The 14,929-nt window shown below is 35.7% G+C and overlaps 1 protein-coding gene across 8 annotated transcripts in view; it reads right to left on the bottom strand.

Moving 5' to 3' along the window:
* The window catches only part of LOC124161421 (fasciclin-1), a 407,485-nt gene that overhangs the window by 14,047 nt on the left and 378,509 nt on the right, over positions 1-14,929 (bottom strand). For 3 of the 8 annotated variants that reach the window (XM_046537739.1, XM_046537769.1, XM_046537744.1), the window contains exons 3-9: positions 6,155-6,339; positions 5,795-5,922; positions 3,939-4,035; positions 2,919-3,096; positions 2,657-2,817; positions 1,864-1,872; positions 454-465 (exon numbers count right to left, since the gene is read on the bottom strand). In XM_046537739.1, coding sequence (XP_046393695.1) covers positions 454-465; positions 1,864-1,872; positions 2,657-2,817; positions 2,919-3,096; positions 3,939-4,035; positions 5,795-5,922; positions 6,155-6,339 — 770 coding nt within the window. The remainder of the gene's footprint in view (positions 1-453; positions 466-1,863; positions 1,873-2,656; positions 2,818-2,918; positions 3,097-3,938; positions 4,036-5,794; positions 5,923-6,154; positions 6,340-14,929) is intronic. The other 5 variants (XM_046537749.1, XM_046537760.1, XM_046537764.1 and 2 more) reach the window with 3 other exon arrangements.

Genomic DNA, 14,929 nt, shown 5'->3' with positions numbered 1-14,929 from the left:
TAAAAGAGCATTAAGTTAAGTATTTTAGCCCTGCAAAGCAGAAAAACCAACAGATATGGTATTAATGAATTAAATCTACAAAAGTCATATAGTTTTCATTTATAGCTACTAATAAATAAAATTGGGATGGGGTCAGAAATCCTCACACAATTATTCTTCAGTTCCTCACTCCTTCCTTTGAGTTAGTGAGCTTCAGTAGAATTTTAATGTTCTTTGCCGAAAGAATAACAATAGTTTTCCTAACGAAAGAAAATGGTGATTTCTAAAATAATACACAAATGCAGACTACATACAGTTTTCCTTGGAAGAAAGAAAAGTATCTTCAACTACACAGCAAGAATTTTAAACAAAGCCTCCAATTAAAAGGAATGCAGGCCAAGAAGTGGACTGGTCTAATAGGGTAGGGACTTCTGGACCCCATTTGAACAGAAAAAATTTGTTCTTAGTACTTACAATGCCAATACCCTATTCAGACCATGCAGTCCCAAGACATGCAAAGCAAGGAAAGGAAAAAAATACATTAATTACATGATTTATTCCATTTAGAAAGTTCCAAATGTTTCATTATTTATATCAGTGTGAGTCATTTCAAATTTGCTGGTTTATTCATCATGAATTGTTGCAAACTTAATATAAAATTGTACTGCAGGACTGAGTTGTACCCAAATTTCTTCAGTTAGAGACTAACTAAATCACCTTCAATATTATTTCAAAAAATAAATACAATGCAATAACAACTATGAGATACATTTATGAAGGCATTTCTAAATCAATAATCGAACAAGATGTGAATAATTACCCTTACATGATAGTAAAAATGCCTCTAACTCAAACTACCATGCAAAAAGCATGTATAATAACAGTTTCAAGACAAAAGCAGCATGCATTAATATTGCAATAACCACAAAGCCACACAAAAGTTCTAAACAAAGTACATAGAAGCTTTCTAAATCTACTAGTCCAGAAATCCCATACATGGTTACCTGATGCTGCTTGATTATTCTAAAAAGGACACACCATGAAAGGAAGACATTTAAAAATTAAGCTTTGGAAACCATCGTTTTCTTTTGGCAAAATTTTTTCCTTTGATTTCAATGAAGAAGCTCACTATGTTAGTAATATTCACGTGCTGAGTTATTTTGGATAGTGCCCAAGAGACTTAATTTTAATGTAGAATATAAAAACAACCACTTGAATGCTTAGGCATTACAGATCTGGAGTAAAATGCCTAATTATAAAATTCTACGTTAAGTTTATATGGTAAGTGGCTGAAATTTTCTTTGAAAATAATGAAAAAACTATATGTTCACCAAAACAGAAATCTAAACAGGGAAAATTTCAAATTCCTTGAAAAAAAATATAGAAGGAAAAAAGTTTTTGCTTTTTCCATCATTCCTCGTTAAAGCAATATAAAACAATCTAAGTAAGTAATTTTTCTAGCTCAAGCAAAACATGACTTTTCCTCAGCAAGCCTTATGAGCAATATGCAAATGCAGCCTAAAATTATATCAACTTTCAAAAGAATTACTCAATTCATAAACAAAAAATATTATTTACAGCACAAGATGATGACCAAATAAGTTAAATTAGTACACAATATATAAAAAATATCCAACATATTAGCGGGTAAAAAATTCATTTCCAAATCATAAAAGAAGCCACTTCAAAAATAAGTGTTGGGCCTCAAATCATTATGAGGATAAAATACCTCAATTGACAACTACATCAAACGTTCTATATGTTACAATGAACTACTAATGGCTGTCTTGCATTAAACCACCTAAAGTGTAAACCTACAATAGCTTATGAACCGTTTATCAAGACAACAGGAGGTTATTGAAAAATTGCAAACATTACTTTTACCTTGATTGACTTCAGAAGAACACCGAAGTCCAAAAGAAAGCATAAGTTAAATTAGTACACCATACATCAAAAATATTCAACATATTACTGGGTAAAAAGGTCATTTCCAAATCATAAAATCATAAAAATTATTTTAAAAAATCATAAAAAAGAAAAACATTTTATTCATTGTTGTCTGAAAGTCTAACTGTTGCAATTTTGTTTTGCTTAGTCAATGAAGAATCAAAATTATAAATAAATAATTTTAGGAAATTCAGCAATACATATAGGTAAGTAATTTAATTTTCTTGATTTTGCTCATTGTTGAAAAGTAACAGCCATTATACTTTTAAACATGGGAGACATTAAAGATAGAAAGCTAGATAAATATAATTATGAGATGGATAACACTTCACTCAAGCTTTCAAATCAGAGAACAATCTAAGAAATGGTCCGAGATCAGCTTTTATTCTAAACTATGTTTAGTGCACATTGTACTTTTGACCAAGCTATTTCCACATTTTTATAATAATGGTAAATTCACTTGATAGAACTATCAGACACTTTCCATAAACTCTACAGAATCACAGAAAGGTGCCAATTTTCAACACTTAAACACTTTTAAAATTCAAGACTTTAAAAACACAGTGAAACATGGGAATATTTTTCTAACATTGGAAATCTAAAATAAGTACTGATGTACAGAGGTCATTCATTCACTTTCCAAGATATAGTACTTTTTCCCCATTTAATTTATAGTTGCATTCAACATTGTAGTAATTTTTAATGTTCTAGTTTCATGTATCTCACTTACCTCAAGGAATTGCTTCACAGTGGTGTCGACCACCATAAGTGGACGATGGATGAGATGAACAACTCCATTTTTGACGGGAATGTTAGCCTTTACAATTTCTGCCAAGACCACTCCAGTGGCATGGTTTGGATCTCCAACAATTGTGTTGCTTTTCACGTATACTAAAAGGATTAGGGAAATTTGAAAATAATATTCCATGCTCTATCCACGTTGCTCAGCAATAATATTTGCCTTCACCAATAAATGGATTGTGTTTACTTACATTTTGAACCTTTGCCATCTGGCTGAACTGTAAATGATATGGTTACTCTGAGGTTGTCTCCAAAAGCCAAAGTTTCATAGTCCTCATCACATGGAGTCGCTCTTGTGAATAGCACACGATTTGGTATCACATGGCCATCAATAACCTTCTGGTCAATTTTTTCAGGCCTTGGGGGAGGCTGCAAGTAAGATTTACACATTTATTATGCAATCATAATTAATTCAATAAGCATTTTACTAAACCATAATACAGTAGACCCAGGAGCACAGCTAGGAATTAAGGCTAGGAGGGGTTTTAGGTGAAACCAATACTGAGGGGATTGGGGGTGTGGAATATCCGCCAGGGTGAGTGGGAAGTGCAGGAGCCCCACCCCAGAAAAAAATTTAAGACAAATGGTGGAAAATGGTGAGTTTTACGGTTTCATGAGACATATTGTATTAATTCTTACACTATTCTATAAGTAATATTAATCCAATTAAGTTAAATGGTTTAAAATTAAAAATTTCTCTGAGCTCTGGGGGGGGGGGGGGGGAATTTTATCCCCCAAAGCCCGCACCCCCTTGTTGTGACACTGAGCAGACCCACATGTAAATAGTTATCCATACCTTCATTTTGTTAATGCCTACATTCTTAAAGTGAACTAGCATAGGAAAAGACAAAAAATCAGTGGTATTCCACCAATACTTGAGCTTTCAGCTTGAAAATGGGGCCAAATGTATGGATTTGAATATATTTTTATATAATACTTTGAAACAGTACAGAGTGTATTAGTGAACTTCAACTTATTTTCATGTGTTAGGTACTTTGAATTATGGAAGCCGGCTCACAATAAATGAGCCACAGATTCACTATTGCAGAGTAAAACTTGAGAAAATTGATCAATACATATTTTAAACCATTGTATAAGTGTATGAGCCACTTATCACTTCATTTGCCATTTATGAAAGAAAGTTAAATTACATATATTGCACAAAAACATCAATGGAAAAGTTAATCATATTAATACTCAAATTTTCTTACCTTGAAGCCCTCATCGACTGGAATGAAGAATGTATGGCGGCCCTCAGCTTTAAAAATGTCGGCCTTATTATTTTGCTGAACTCTTTGCCGGAAGGATCTGTAAAGTATATATCATTCACATGAAATACCTTATGTGGTAATTTTAATGAAAATCCCTCCGCATCATGACCATTCATCTAATATTACCAATAATACTGATCTTTCATTATGCCAGAGATAAAAACTAATAATTTTTGTTAAATAACGACAAATCTTAATTCAGCCTAACTACTGCTCCTGAGCTGTAAAGGTGACGAGTGATTTAAAGAGGGGTGGGACATGGCTAAGCTCATAAGAAGATATTTCATTAGGGTTGATTGTAAGGGGCTGAATGAAGTAAGGAATAGAATTTAAGCTTATTTATGAGGCCAAATAAATTACCTAATTACTTAAATTCTCAAGTACAACATGTGTGCAATATATGTTTTTTTGCAAAAGTTTTGAAGTTAATTGATGCACATTATACATAAAGAGAAAAAAATGCATGCTACGCATAGCAATTACTGGGTACGTACGTAGGTTCTGAATAAAAAACTTTAATCCTTCAATTATGAATTAAGTGAAATGATTATAATGATTGGAAATTTCAATAGTTCAGACAATGCGTGAACTGCAGTAGCCACGTGTGTGCATATGAGTAGGCATTATATTAAAAATTTTGGAAACACGCTTATAACAGCCAGTTGACATTGACGATATGAATGAGTGTGGATTATACTTCAAAATTTAGGGTTATTTGATGTGTAGACAAAACTTTTGCTGACATTGCCATTATTATAACTTTTCAGATGAACTTCTCAAGCATTGAAGGGCAACCAACCCTCTTACTAAACTGATTTCTGCCACTATACTCTGTTGCACACTGTTGATATTTTTTGGCATGCAAAGAAATAATGATGAAATTAATAATAATGATATGGAATAAAAATAACACTTAATCCATTAAGAAAATATGATGCACATTAGCAATTACAACCAAGAGCGTACCCAGGATCAAAACTAGGGAGGGGGGGGGAAAGGGGCAAGCCATGGTTGTTCAAGTTGTAGGTAAGATTTAAGCATGGAAAAGGTGAATGAAATCAACATTTTATGGAAACTGTAACTGCTCTTTGTTAATTTGTAAAATTATTTGCTTGAAAAAATAGTATTTCCTTATAGACACTTGCGATTTTTGCTTCTAAGGGGGTGGGGGCAGCTGCCCCCTCCTGCCCCTCGCTGGGTATGCCCATGATTACAACATTAGTTTATTTGATATATTTTGCTTGTCTTCAACAATAGGGCAAACTGAGAAATGGGCTGTGAGCTTGAAAAAGACAGTTCAAAGTTTTAGGCTTGAAGACTTCATTTGAACTAAATTTCATGGGCAAAATGTAAATTTACAGTAAGTTATTTGAGTTTTGCAATTTGCTCCAATTGGTGCTACTAGAGGACATAGAATGGAATCTTTCGGCCACACCGTTAAATTCTTTACTCTTGTAATTACACATTCAGTTGGTAGATATGGGAAGAGATTTTTTTGACGATTGTGGTTTTAGATGCAAACACATTAATTCATTTTAGGTCCATAGATTTGCAGGTGAATGCTCACAATGTAGATTTTCATTGGCAACTAAGCTATTTATCTGAACTCTTACAGTTTTTTCATAATGTCGTCTGCATCATCTTCAAGTAAATCAGTATGTACCTTCTATATTATTAACATGCATATTTTTAACCAATTTTTGCATCATCAATATGATATCGGACATATATTTTTCAGGCAATAGATGGAAAAATCATTGAATAACATCAACAGCAATGCAGTCAAAGAACTTTACCTTAATCTATGCTCTAACTCCAAATTTTCAAACTTATCTAAAAAGAGAAATGCATCTGGATTATAGATGGGTGAATCAGGAACAGAAGACGTGACAGGTTCCAATACTTCATCAAGTACATGAAGCACCTGGGAAATAAGGTAATATTAACATAAAAGATTTAGAATTTGCAAAAAAATGGTATTCTGAATTTCAAGATTGCTAGATAAATTACATTTTCAAGTCATACCGTTGTCATAAAGAGATAAAATAGATGTTATAAAGCATTAGAAATTGATTAAATTAGTAACTGTCATACAAAACTTTCCTCAAATATGAAGCTAAACGTCAAGTAATCATCCACTGAAGTATTTTACTCACTTGGTTTTTGCTGTGAGTGTTTTTTGCTAGGTAATTGGAGCGATCCCTGATTATTTTAGCATTGTTGATGTATATGTCCTCTTTGCCATCAGGCGATTTTTGACGGGTCACCCAAAGTGGTGGGTTGCCATCAAGTTCTGATGAAAGTGAATCTTTCAGTTGATCCAAAGTTTGCGCCAAGTTTGCTGATGAGAAAAGAAAAATAATTAGTGCACATAGATTGTTTGAATTTATTTTATGCTGAAACCATGTAAAATAGACCAATGACTATAATTTACAGGTTGATATTTTTGACAGATATCTTGGGTTTATCTGGGTTAAATTTATAAAAAATGATGTGGTTGGGTCAAGAGGCACAGAGTGCATCTTCATGAGATATTAGGTATGGATAATCAGGTATCAATTTCCTCTCTTCTCTCTTTGTTCACATACTGTCTACACATTATAACTTTCTCTTTTTTACGGAGATGGCTCTAAGGATCATATATAGGCAAGTTAATCCATTTTATTTCAATCAGTGGCAGGCACAGAATATATTTTCTGGTGGACCAAGATCAATTTAAGTTTAACTAAGCAATCTAAAATATGCACAACCTATTACCTATAATTTGCATTTAAAATGAATGCAAAAATAAAAAAAATAAGAAAATTGATAGCACGACTAGATGTTTACTAAGTGCTATAATAGCTCTGAACAGCGGGTTATAGCTTGACTGCTAAAAATTTTACTCATTTCGGGAAGGATTCCCCCTTTCATATGCCCTTGATTTAAGTAATTTGTTTTTTTCTCACTGAAGTTGGACGTAAGGCCATGCGAAATGCAACGTGACTTAAGGCAATAAACAGTGATAAACATCAAATAAATCCTTCCAAGATAGAGCAACACAATAATAACATCAACAGATGCAGGCGTTATAAGGTGGAAGCTCGACATATTTAATTAAGAGATGGTAGCACTTTTCCACAATGTTTTAAAGTGCTATCATCTTTTATTAAAAAAAAAAAACTTGAGGTGGGAGAGGGGGGGACCCAAACCCCCCCCCCCCTCGCTGCGCCACTGATCGAGTCTATCCGGCCCTGAGTGATTGTGCCTATCTGGAAACTTCAGAAATTTTCATCTCATTCAGTTAAGGCGACTTCAGGCGTTAGGGTATGCCTCTCTATCATTTGCGCATACTCGGGATCAAGTGCTAAGCAATGACTAAAGATGGCGGATCGATAATTTTTTATTTTATTTTATTTTTATTTTATACTCAAACCACCGGATACAGCTCTTATTGGCCATTTTACACCGGGGTGTTCAACAAATGTAACAAGTAAACGTACACAAACGACCATGCCCTGGACCGGGGAAACCTACCCAGGCGGGACTCAAACCCGCGACCTCTTGTTTGGAAGGCGAGAACGTTACCCCGCCGCCACCGAGGCCGGCAAGGATCCTAGGAAAAGAGCCAAGATCAAAATTTGGTTAGGCTTGCTCATTTTGAATTAGGATGTCCCATGATATTTTACATTTGCATGTATACGATTAATAATATATTTGACTGCATACCACGGTCATGACCTCGCGCCAAATTAATTTAACTAATTCAGACTAGGGTACTTGATTTTTTTCTTTATTTTCTCCATTTCAGAAGAGATGCGGGCTCTGGTACTCTAGCCCCTCTCTTGTATACGCCCGTATTGTGTAGTAATACACGTAGCTACCTTTCAACGGAGCTTACATATAGCGTTTTCAGAGGTTCCTTTCCCTATGCAGACTGGAATTTCTCGCTAATGTAAACACGGGACATCAGGGTGCCGTCGGTAGCAAATTACTACTACCATTGCGACCAGGAGATTAGAGTAAAGCTCGTTAAGAGCGAACTGGCCCTGTCTTTTTTTCCAGCACCCAAGCCGTAATTGAGAAAAGGTGGCAGGGATTTAACGAGGAGAAAAATTAGACGTGTTTACGCCCGTTCCCCCTCACTCGCAGCGTAGGAATGCGCTAGAGAGAGACCAGCGAATGAGTGCACGTTAGCATCTAGGCGAACCAGGGTGGCTAGGGAATTTCCCCCAGCCTTAAGGGGGTTCGAGGATTTTTGAAAATCGGGATTTTCAAGACTCGAAAACGGCTGTTTCAGGCTAATTCTTTGATAAAAAAAGACACTACTTTGCACACGCAATAGATCGTTTTATTAGCACCAAAACGTGTAAAATAGGCCCTAAGGTTAAAACTAATTTATATTTCAATTCTTTATAGTCGGTAAATTTACCGGGAAATATAACTTTTGTACACAGTGGTAACCTCAAAAAATTTCGATTTTATCTAGTGTATGTTTAGACCCAATACCCCCATAGATCCGCCACTGCACGTTAGCACAGAACTAGCAGATACTGTTAAATGGAGTCACAGATTTATAGTAATGCACATTTTTATTATTTTCTAGCGAGGAGGCACGAGATTTTACTGATCACGTTCCGCCCTATACGGGGTTTTCAAACCAATTTTACGTCACCGTAAAAGAACGTGTGATGTGAAAATGTCTACACGAGGCATTCGGAAAGTAATGATTTTGGTTCGTGCTGGCAACTGCATTCATATGCATGCTGTATTTTGCTCGCTATCATCACTTTTATTCCTGTGATTTTTCCCCAGTACGCAATACGTTATGACCTCTCTGAAAGCTCCTTCTCTTTCCGTTAATTTATTTTCCTCCGAACTAACGTAAACTGTCCCAGATTAATAAACGGTCTCTTGCAAGCACTCTGCTATTTTTTTCGGCCATCTTTAAGAACAATAGCATACGAAATCGAATTGAGATAGGGAGAAATAGCAATGAGCGACGTTCAGGAAAGAATTGACTACGCAGGGTGAAGGACTCGAAAAAATGCTTCAAAACAATAAATAGTTGCTCTACAACTCATTCTCTCGGGATTCCTCGAATATATTTTTTTAGAAGTGCAACAATGAAAACATGATGAGGACTTGTACGCTTTTTTTTGGACAGAAATCTTTCGCGTAGGTACTTATTTAAGAGGGTCAAGATCTAAATAAATAATTTTAAATTACCCTTCCTCATTTATTCAATACGTCACTCTCAATATTTATCAAGAAATGAAGAAAAACGTGACAATTACAGTCGTCTTAAAGGCTAAGTTCGCTTCAACTGTTTAAAAAAAAAACAATCAAGTCGTAAATTATACTCATTAAACGAAGCTCTTGCGCAATCAAAAATAAATCATCTCAAATGTTTCCTCACGTTGGTACTTCAAGTTGGTTGTTAAAAAAATGACTTTACGAGTCAGCGGACATTTAATGAAACGCGTTTCATGAAGATCGTTATTAAAGCTAACGCAGGCCAAAGAGTAACGGCCAAAGCTGAACTTGATTTGAAAGGGAAAGCTGCGGCATCGGATTGCAAAGGAGCTCATTCCGTTGATACCCTTTCATCGGGCCCTGGCGATGATGGCGTTCCGAAAGGAAAAGTCAAATGGGGCGACAGCGATTCAGTCTCGGCAGAAAGAGTCGATGCATTATTTATCGAATGTCATTTCTCCTGCAAGGGAAATGTTCTCCGAGCGTTAATCAATTCGAATGCGATTTCATGTGGTATGAAGCCGATGAAACCGAGCTTGGAGAAGAAACTCAAATGAATCATTGAGCATTTTCAGACATTTTGTCTCTACGGAGAGCAAACGCTTAAGACTGGTAATGCCAATCCGTGCAATGATTTATTAAGCTTGCAAAATGGAATTCAGAATTCAATGGGAGTGAAAAAGTAACTACCTTAACACTTTGGGCCGGAGGGATAAAGTTTAGCTTTGCCAGAAAAAGAGAAATTGCAAAAGTATACCTCGGAGCGGAGGTGTTCTGCACCTTCTCTACCGTAATGAATAGATAGTGCTTGGTTGCGAAGTATTGAGTAAGGGTGTCGAGTGAGGAGGTCAACAGAGCCAAATTCCTCACACTTCCAAAGAAAAAAATGAATTTATTGCGTAAGATGGGCGCACCTTGCCGTAAAATGTTTACTATCTTCGTGCCTTCATCCAAAATTAGCAGCGCCTGCACGATATTGCGCGAATTTCAAATCCCACTTTGTTGCGGAATATTGCCTTAAATATAATGACAAACTTCATAGATGACATTATAGATTAAATAAAATAACTTTGTTTTATTCCACACTTTATTTAAAATAGCACGACCCGGGTTTCAGCATCTAATGATAAAATTAGATGTGCAATTAAAAAAAGTTATTTTATCTAATCAATAGTGAAGCAATTCCACAAAGTAACGCCTGAGACCGTGTCTTATATTCATAGATAACCCCCAGCCTATAGAAAAAATATACATGCACCTTACTTAATTCCCAGTTTTTACCACGCCGATCTTTCGCCAATAAACGCGATTATCGATATTTCCGCTCATTCGCCGTGTTACTCGAGATAAACGGTCTTGTTACGCGTATTAATACTGTATCATTCGGCAGGGTATTTGGGTTATCCGTCATCCTCTGGGGCGGATTTTCCCTAATGCTAACTGGGTTTCAGCCTGGGGCCACAAGATCAAGAGGGGCCTAAATTCTAATTGTTAGCAAAATTAAATAGCATTTTCAATAAAAGTACCAATCACAGCATGTTTCATTTAACATATTGAGGCCTATATACAACTAATGACTTCGAATGCTTTGCTTGCCGGAGATGGCGTTTTATCCAAAGGCAAGGGGCAACAGGGCAAACTCGCGGCCAATCGGAGCAGGCGCGCAGCTAGGAATTAAGATTAGGGGGGGGGGGGGGGGAGCAACTAATACTGGGGGTTATGGAATACGGGAGGTGCGGGTTCCTTTCCCCAGAAAATTTTCATGATAAATGGTTCAAAACGGTGAGAGTTTTACGGCTTTCTGAGGGATATTTTATAAATCATTCCACTAATCTATAAGTAATATTTATCCAATTAAGAAAATTCATTAAATTATAAAGTTTCTCAGAAATCTAGGGGGGGGGTTAATCCCCCAAACCCCCCCAGCTGCGCCACTGAATCGGAGCGCTTGGCTCAAAGTTTCTGTAGTTTAAAAATGGCGCGTTTTCGACCAAAACATCATCAGTTATTTTGGTTCCTACAGGCATCGGGTATCCACGGTTAAAATTTCGTGACATAATTTGCGTCACCCAGTACATATAACTTGCACCTACAAATTGGATGTGAAAAGAGTCTCGTAAGTGAAATAGCCTAAGGCCTCTTCTTATCTAAATCCGGGTCTGGTCATCTTATAACCACGGTAGATCTTGCGTAGCGGAGAAAAAAATCAAAAGCAGCGAGACAGAGCTCTTCTAAAAAAATTGGAAACTGCCGCAGCCTTGTGGATCACATTTACATTGAGCACGCAGCGGGGTCCTCGTGCGCTTGGGCCGAGAGGGGCGGAGCAGAGTTCCCAATGCGAGGGAGAGAGAGAGAGAGAGAGGAAGCTGCGGTAGCGAGTAAATTCATTTTCAAGGCCCAAAAGAGAGCAGTTGGGACGGTGCGAGAGACGCCGGGAGAGAGCGGGGACTAAGCTGGGCGCGGAGGCCGGCTCACGCGGCGGCTGGTGGTTTACTCAGTAAATACGGAATACTCCATGAAATGAAGTAACTATACAATCTCACATTAGCATACTTAATAGTCTTGCAAATTAGGTTAGTTTTGAACGTTGCCATTTTAAAAACTGTCAGAGGTTATTTTGCTCTGTCTGCCTTATTTATCTCATATATTTGTTTTTATTCCTAGGCTTCTATATTTTATTTATATTATGATTCTTCTATATTTTATTATTATGCTTCTATATTTTATGATTATAATTACTGTTTTCCGACTTTTATTATTACAAATCTCTGCAATTATTTTTTGAGGTATGTTCGTAAAAAATTAATTTTGATAAAATATTGTTAGGAAAAATTCGATTTACTTTTTAGTGAAGTGGATGTTTCATCTCTCTAATTGTATTTAGACTTATTAATGAGTTATATGGTCCATGAATATTTTACGACGCATAAAAAAAAGAGTTTGGGGCCAATAAAGTTTATGATCACGAAACAACAGTCACCTAACAGATGGTAGAAGCAAATAAATTTTGCACAAAATACTTGTCATAACTCTCTGCTATGAAGTTATGGAGATATCTCGACGGGGCACCTTCACGGGGCTTTTATTGATGATCTCGAATGTCTGAAAATAAATTCCAAGTACTACTTATTTCGCATTAATTAACATGCTAATATAGTTTATATCATACAATAAAGAGATTTAGATCGAAAAAAACTTTACTTCATAAATACAAATGCGTAAAGAAATTAGATTAGTAATTAAATCCAGGATGGAACGCACTCAAAAACATTTGCATCTTCAATTTAAGAAGAAGAAAGTAAAAGTGCTGTACGCCGTCTCTTTCAAAGAATATATATAGCAATGCTCTTTGCGTAAAATAATTTACTAACAATATGCCCTATCATATTCTCTAAATCGCACTGCAACTTATCTTTAGAAATTACCGCTTTGATTTTTGATGGTTTTTCCAGCCAGATTCAACCACTGTGCGACGTCACGGAAGGCTGGCCTAGTCACTCGATGACGGTCATACCCCTTCTCAGAGATTCCTCCCTCGTGCACGAGGTTTTTCAAAAGACATTCAATCGGTGAAGGTGGCTTCAGATGCAAAATTTTGCGAGTCATCCCGGCCCGTCCTACATAGAGCCATTTGCTTCACTCTTGAATTAGTGTTATAGCACACACTTATTTATTTTATTTGTAACCCCTATTCTCTTACCACCCCTTCTCCGCTTGTCTAAAATTCTTCCCTCTCACACTTCCTAAGGTAAATTACGATGATGACGTAGTAATAGGGTCCTTATCTCATACCAAAAATCGCTATTCAAAGAAAGAATTCGGTAGACTGAAGGGATGCTTCGAAGGGTAATTAACAAACATACTAGTAAGGGTATTTAGAAAGCACTACCATATGATGTGTGCAAATAGAAAAATATTCAGCAAAAAGACCTTGAGAACCATTTCAAAATAGATTCACCCATACAATCAATCATCAATTGCCGACAAAGGAATAACTTTTCCTCGTTAATATACAAGATTACTTTTTCGACTGATACGTTGAATGCTGTGACGTGGTGAATGCTGACAAAAATGCAAGCATAAATAAATAGGGATAAAATTTTTCAAGAAAACTTGTAAGCATTAAAACAGTAACATGTAAGTAAAATAATGTAAAAAAAATCCTAATTTGACACTAAGAACGACATTGGGAACAATATATCCAAAAAATATATTGGGTCCTCGCAGATACTCATCAGCTCAGTGCTTGGGATAAGTGAATTTCATTGTGTAATATGAATACTGTTTTACAGTAGAAGAGGAATCGAGCATGTTAAATAATCGATGGGTAAGCCAGTTAACATTGGGATGACCATCGCCACGGGTTGAAAGGACGAATTCGATTTTGAAGGCGAACTCTTGAACAATGATCTCGAGAAGCTACTTTCTTGTTGTGATTGAGGCCAAACATTGAGATGGGCACTGATTTAATTAGGTACTGACATCCTAAGTACACCGTCTCGTTAAAAAAAAAATCGATCGCTACGTAGTTGGAACTTATTTTTTACCGTAATAACAAAAACGCTATAAAAAATCGCAAACGATGCATCAGAACTAACTAGCTTGTTTCATTAGAGATGACTCTTGTTTCATGTTCATAAAATTTATTGGCCTCAAACTTTTTTCTCGGGTATCGTAAAATATTCATGAACCATTAAACTCATCAATATAATATTTTATGTCAAATAAAAAAGTCTAAAATACAATTAGAGAGATAAAACATCAACTTCATCAGGAGGTAAATCGAATTTTCCCTTACAGTATTTTATCAAAATTAATTTTATGCGAATGTACCCTAAAAATAATTGCAGAGCTGTGAAATAATAAAAGTCGAAAAACAGTAATTATAATCATTTACAGATATTGTATATTAATATTTATTTGCATTAAAATATAAATATAGAATAGTTGGAATCAAAAACATATTCACGACAAATAAGGAAAATAGAGCAAAATAACCTCTGGTCAATTTTTAAATTGGCAATGTTGAAAGCTAACTTAATATGTAAAGCTATTAAGTACACTAACGAGAGAATTTTTAATTACTTTCCATGGCTTGTTTACCTGAACTTACGATAATTCTGGTCTGAATTGGTATAATAAATGCATAGCAACACCCAGCCATCTTCCCATGCAAAAGTACTCGAAGCAATATCCTTTTGAAATTTCTATTCATCCTAGTTCCCTTTGATCAGTTCGCAAGCCTATGGTTACGACGTTTTGCTCTCTTTTTCTGACGGCTTTATCGGAAATTCCTGTAGTACGTTGGGATGGAGAATATAAACCCGACAAAAACTCATTTCCAGAAGTTACTGAATAGTTTCAAGCACTCATAAACATTAGTTCATTCTATCTCAGATGAAAAGACGTTGAAATGACTAAAATTAAAGGTATCTGCAGAATGTAGGGACAGACTGAGGAATACATGTGAGAACGGTCTTAAATCCGACAACGCCATTAAAAGTTAAAATGCATATCATTAAACTGAGGAAATTTAATTTGTTTATTTTCAAATCCCCATCAGTTCACATTTGTTGGAAATTTAAACCTTTTAACTTCCCCCAAGTAAAACGTTTTTCCTTATTTGAATTATTCATTAAAGATTGTAATAATTAAATTAAATCATATACGGAAAATGAGTTTAATATATTTTTTAC

This window comes from Ischnura elegans, chromosome 1 (assembly GCF_921293095.1).
Source record: "Ischnura elegans chromosome 1, ioIscEleg1.1, whole genome shotgun sequence".
Classification (NCBI taxonomy): Eukaryota; Metazoa; Arthropoda; class Insecta; order Odonata; family Coenagrionidae; genus Ischnura; species Ischnura elegans.
This window is presented reverse-complemented; position numbering and strand designations above follow the sequence as displayed.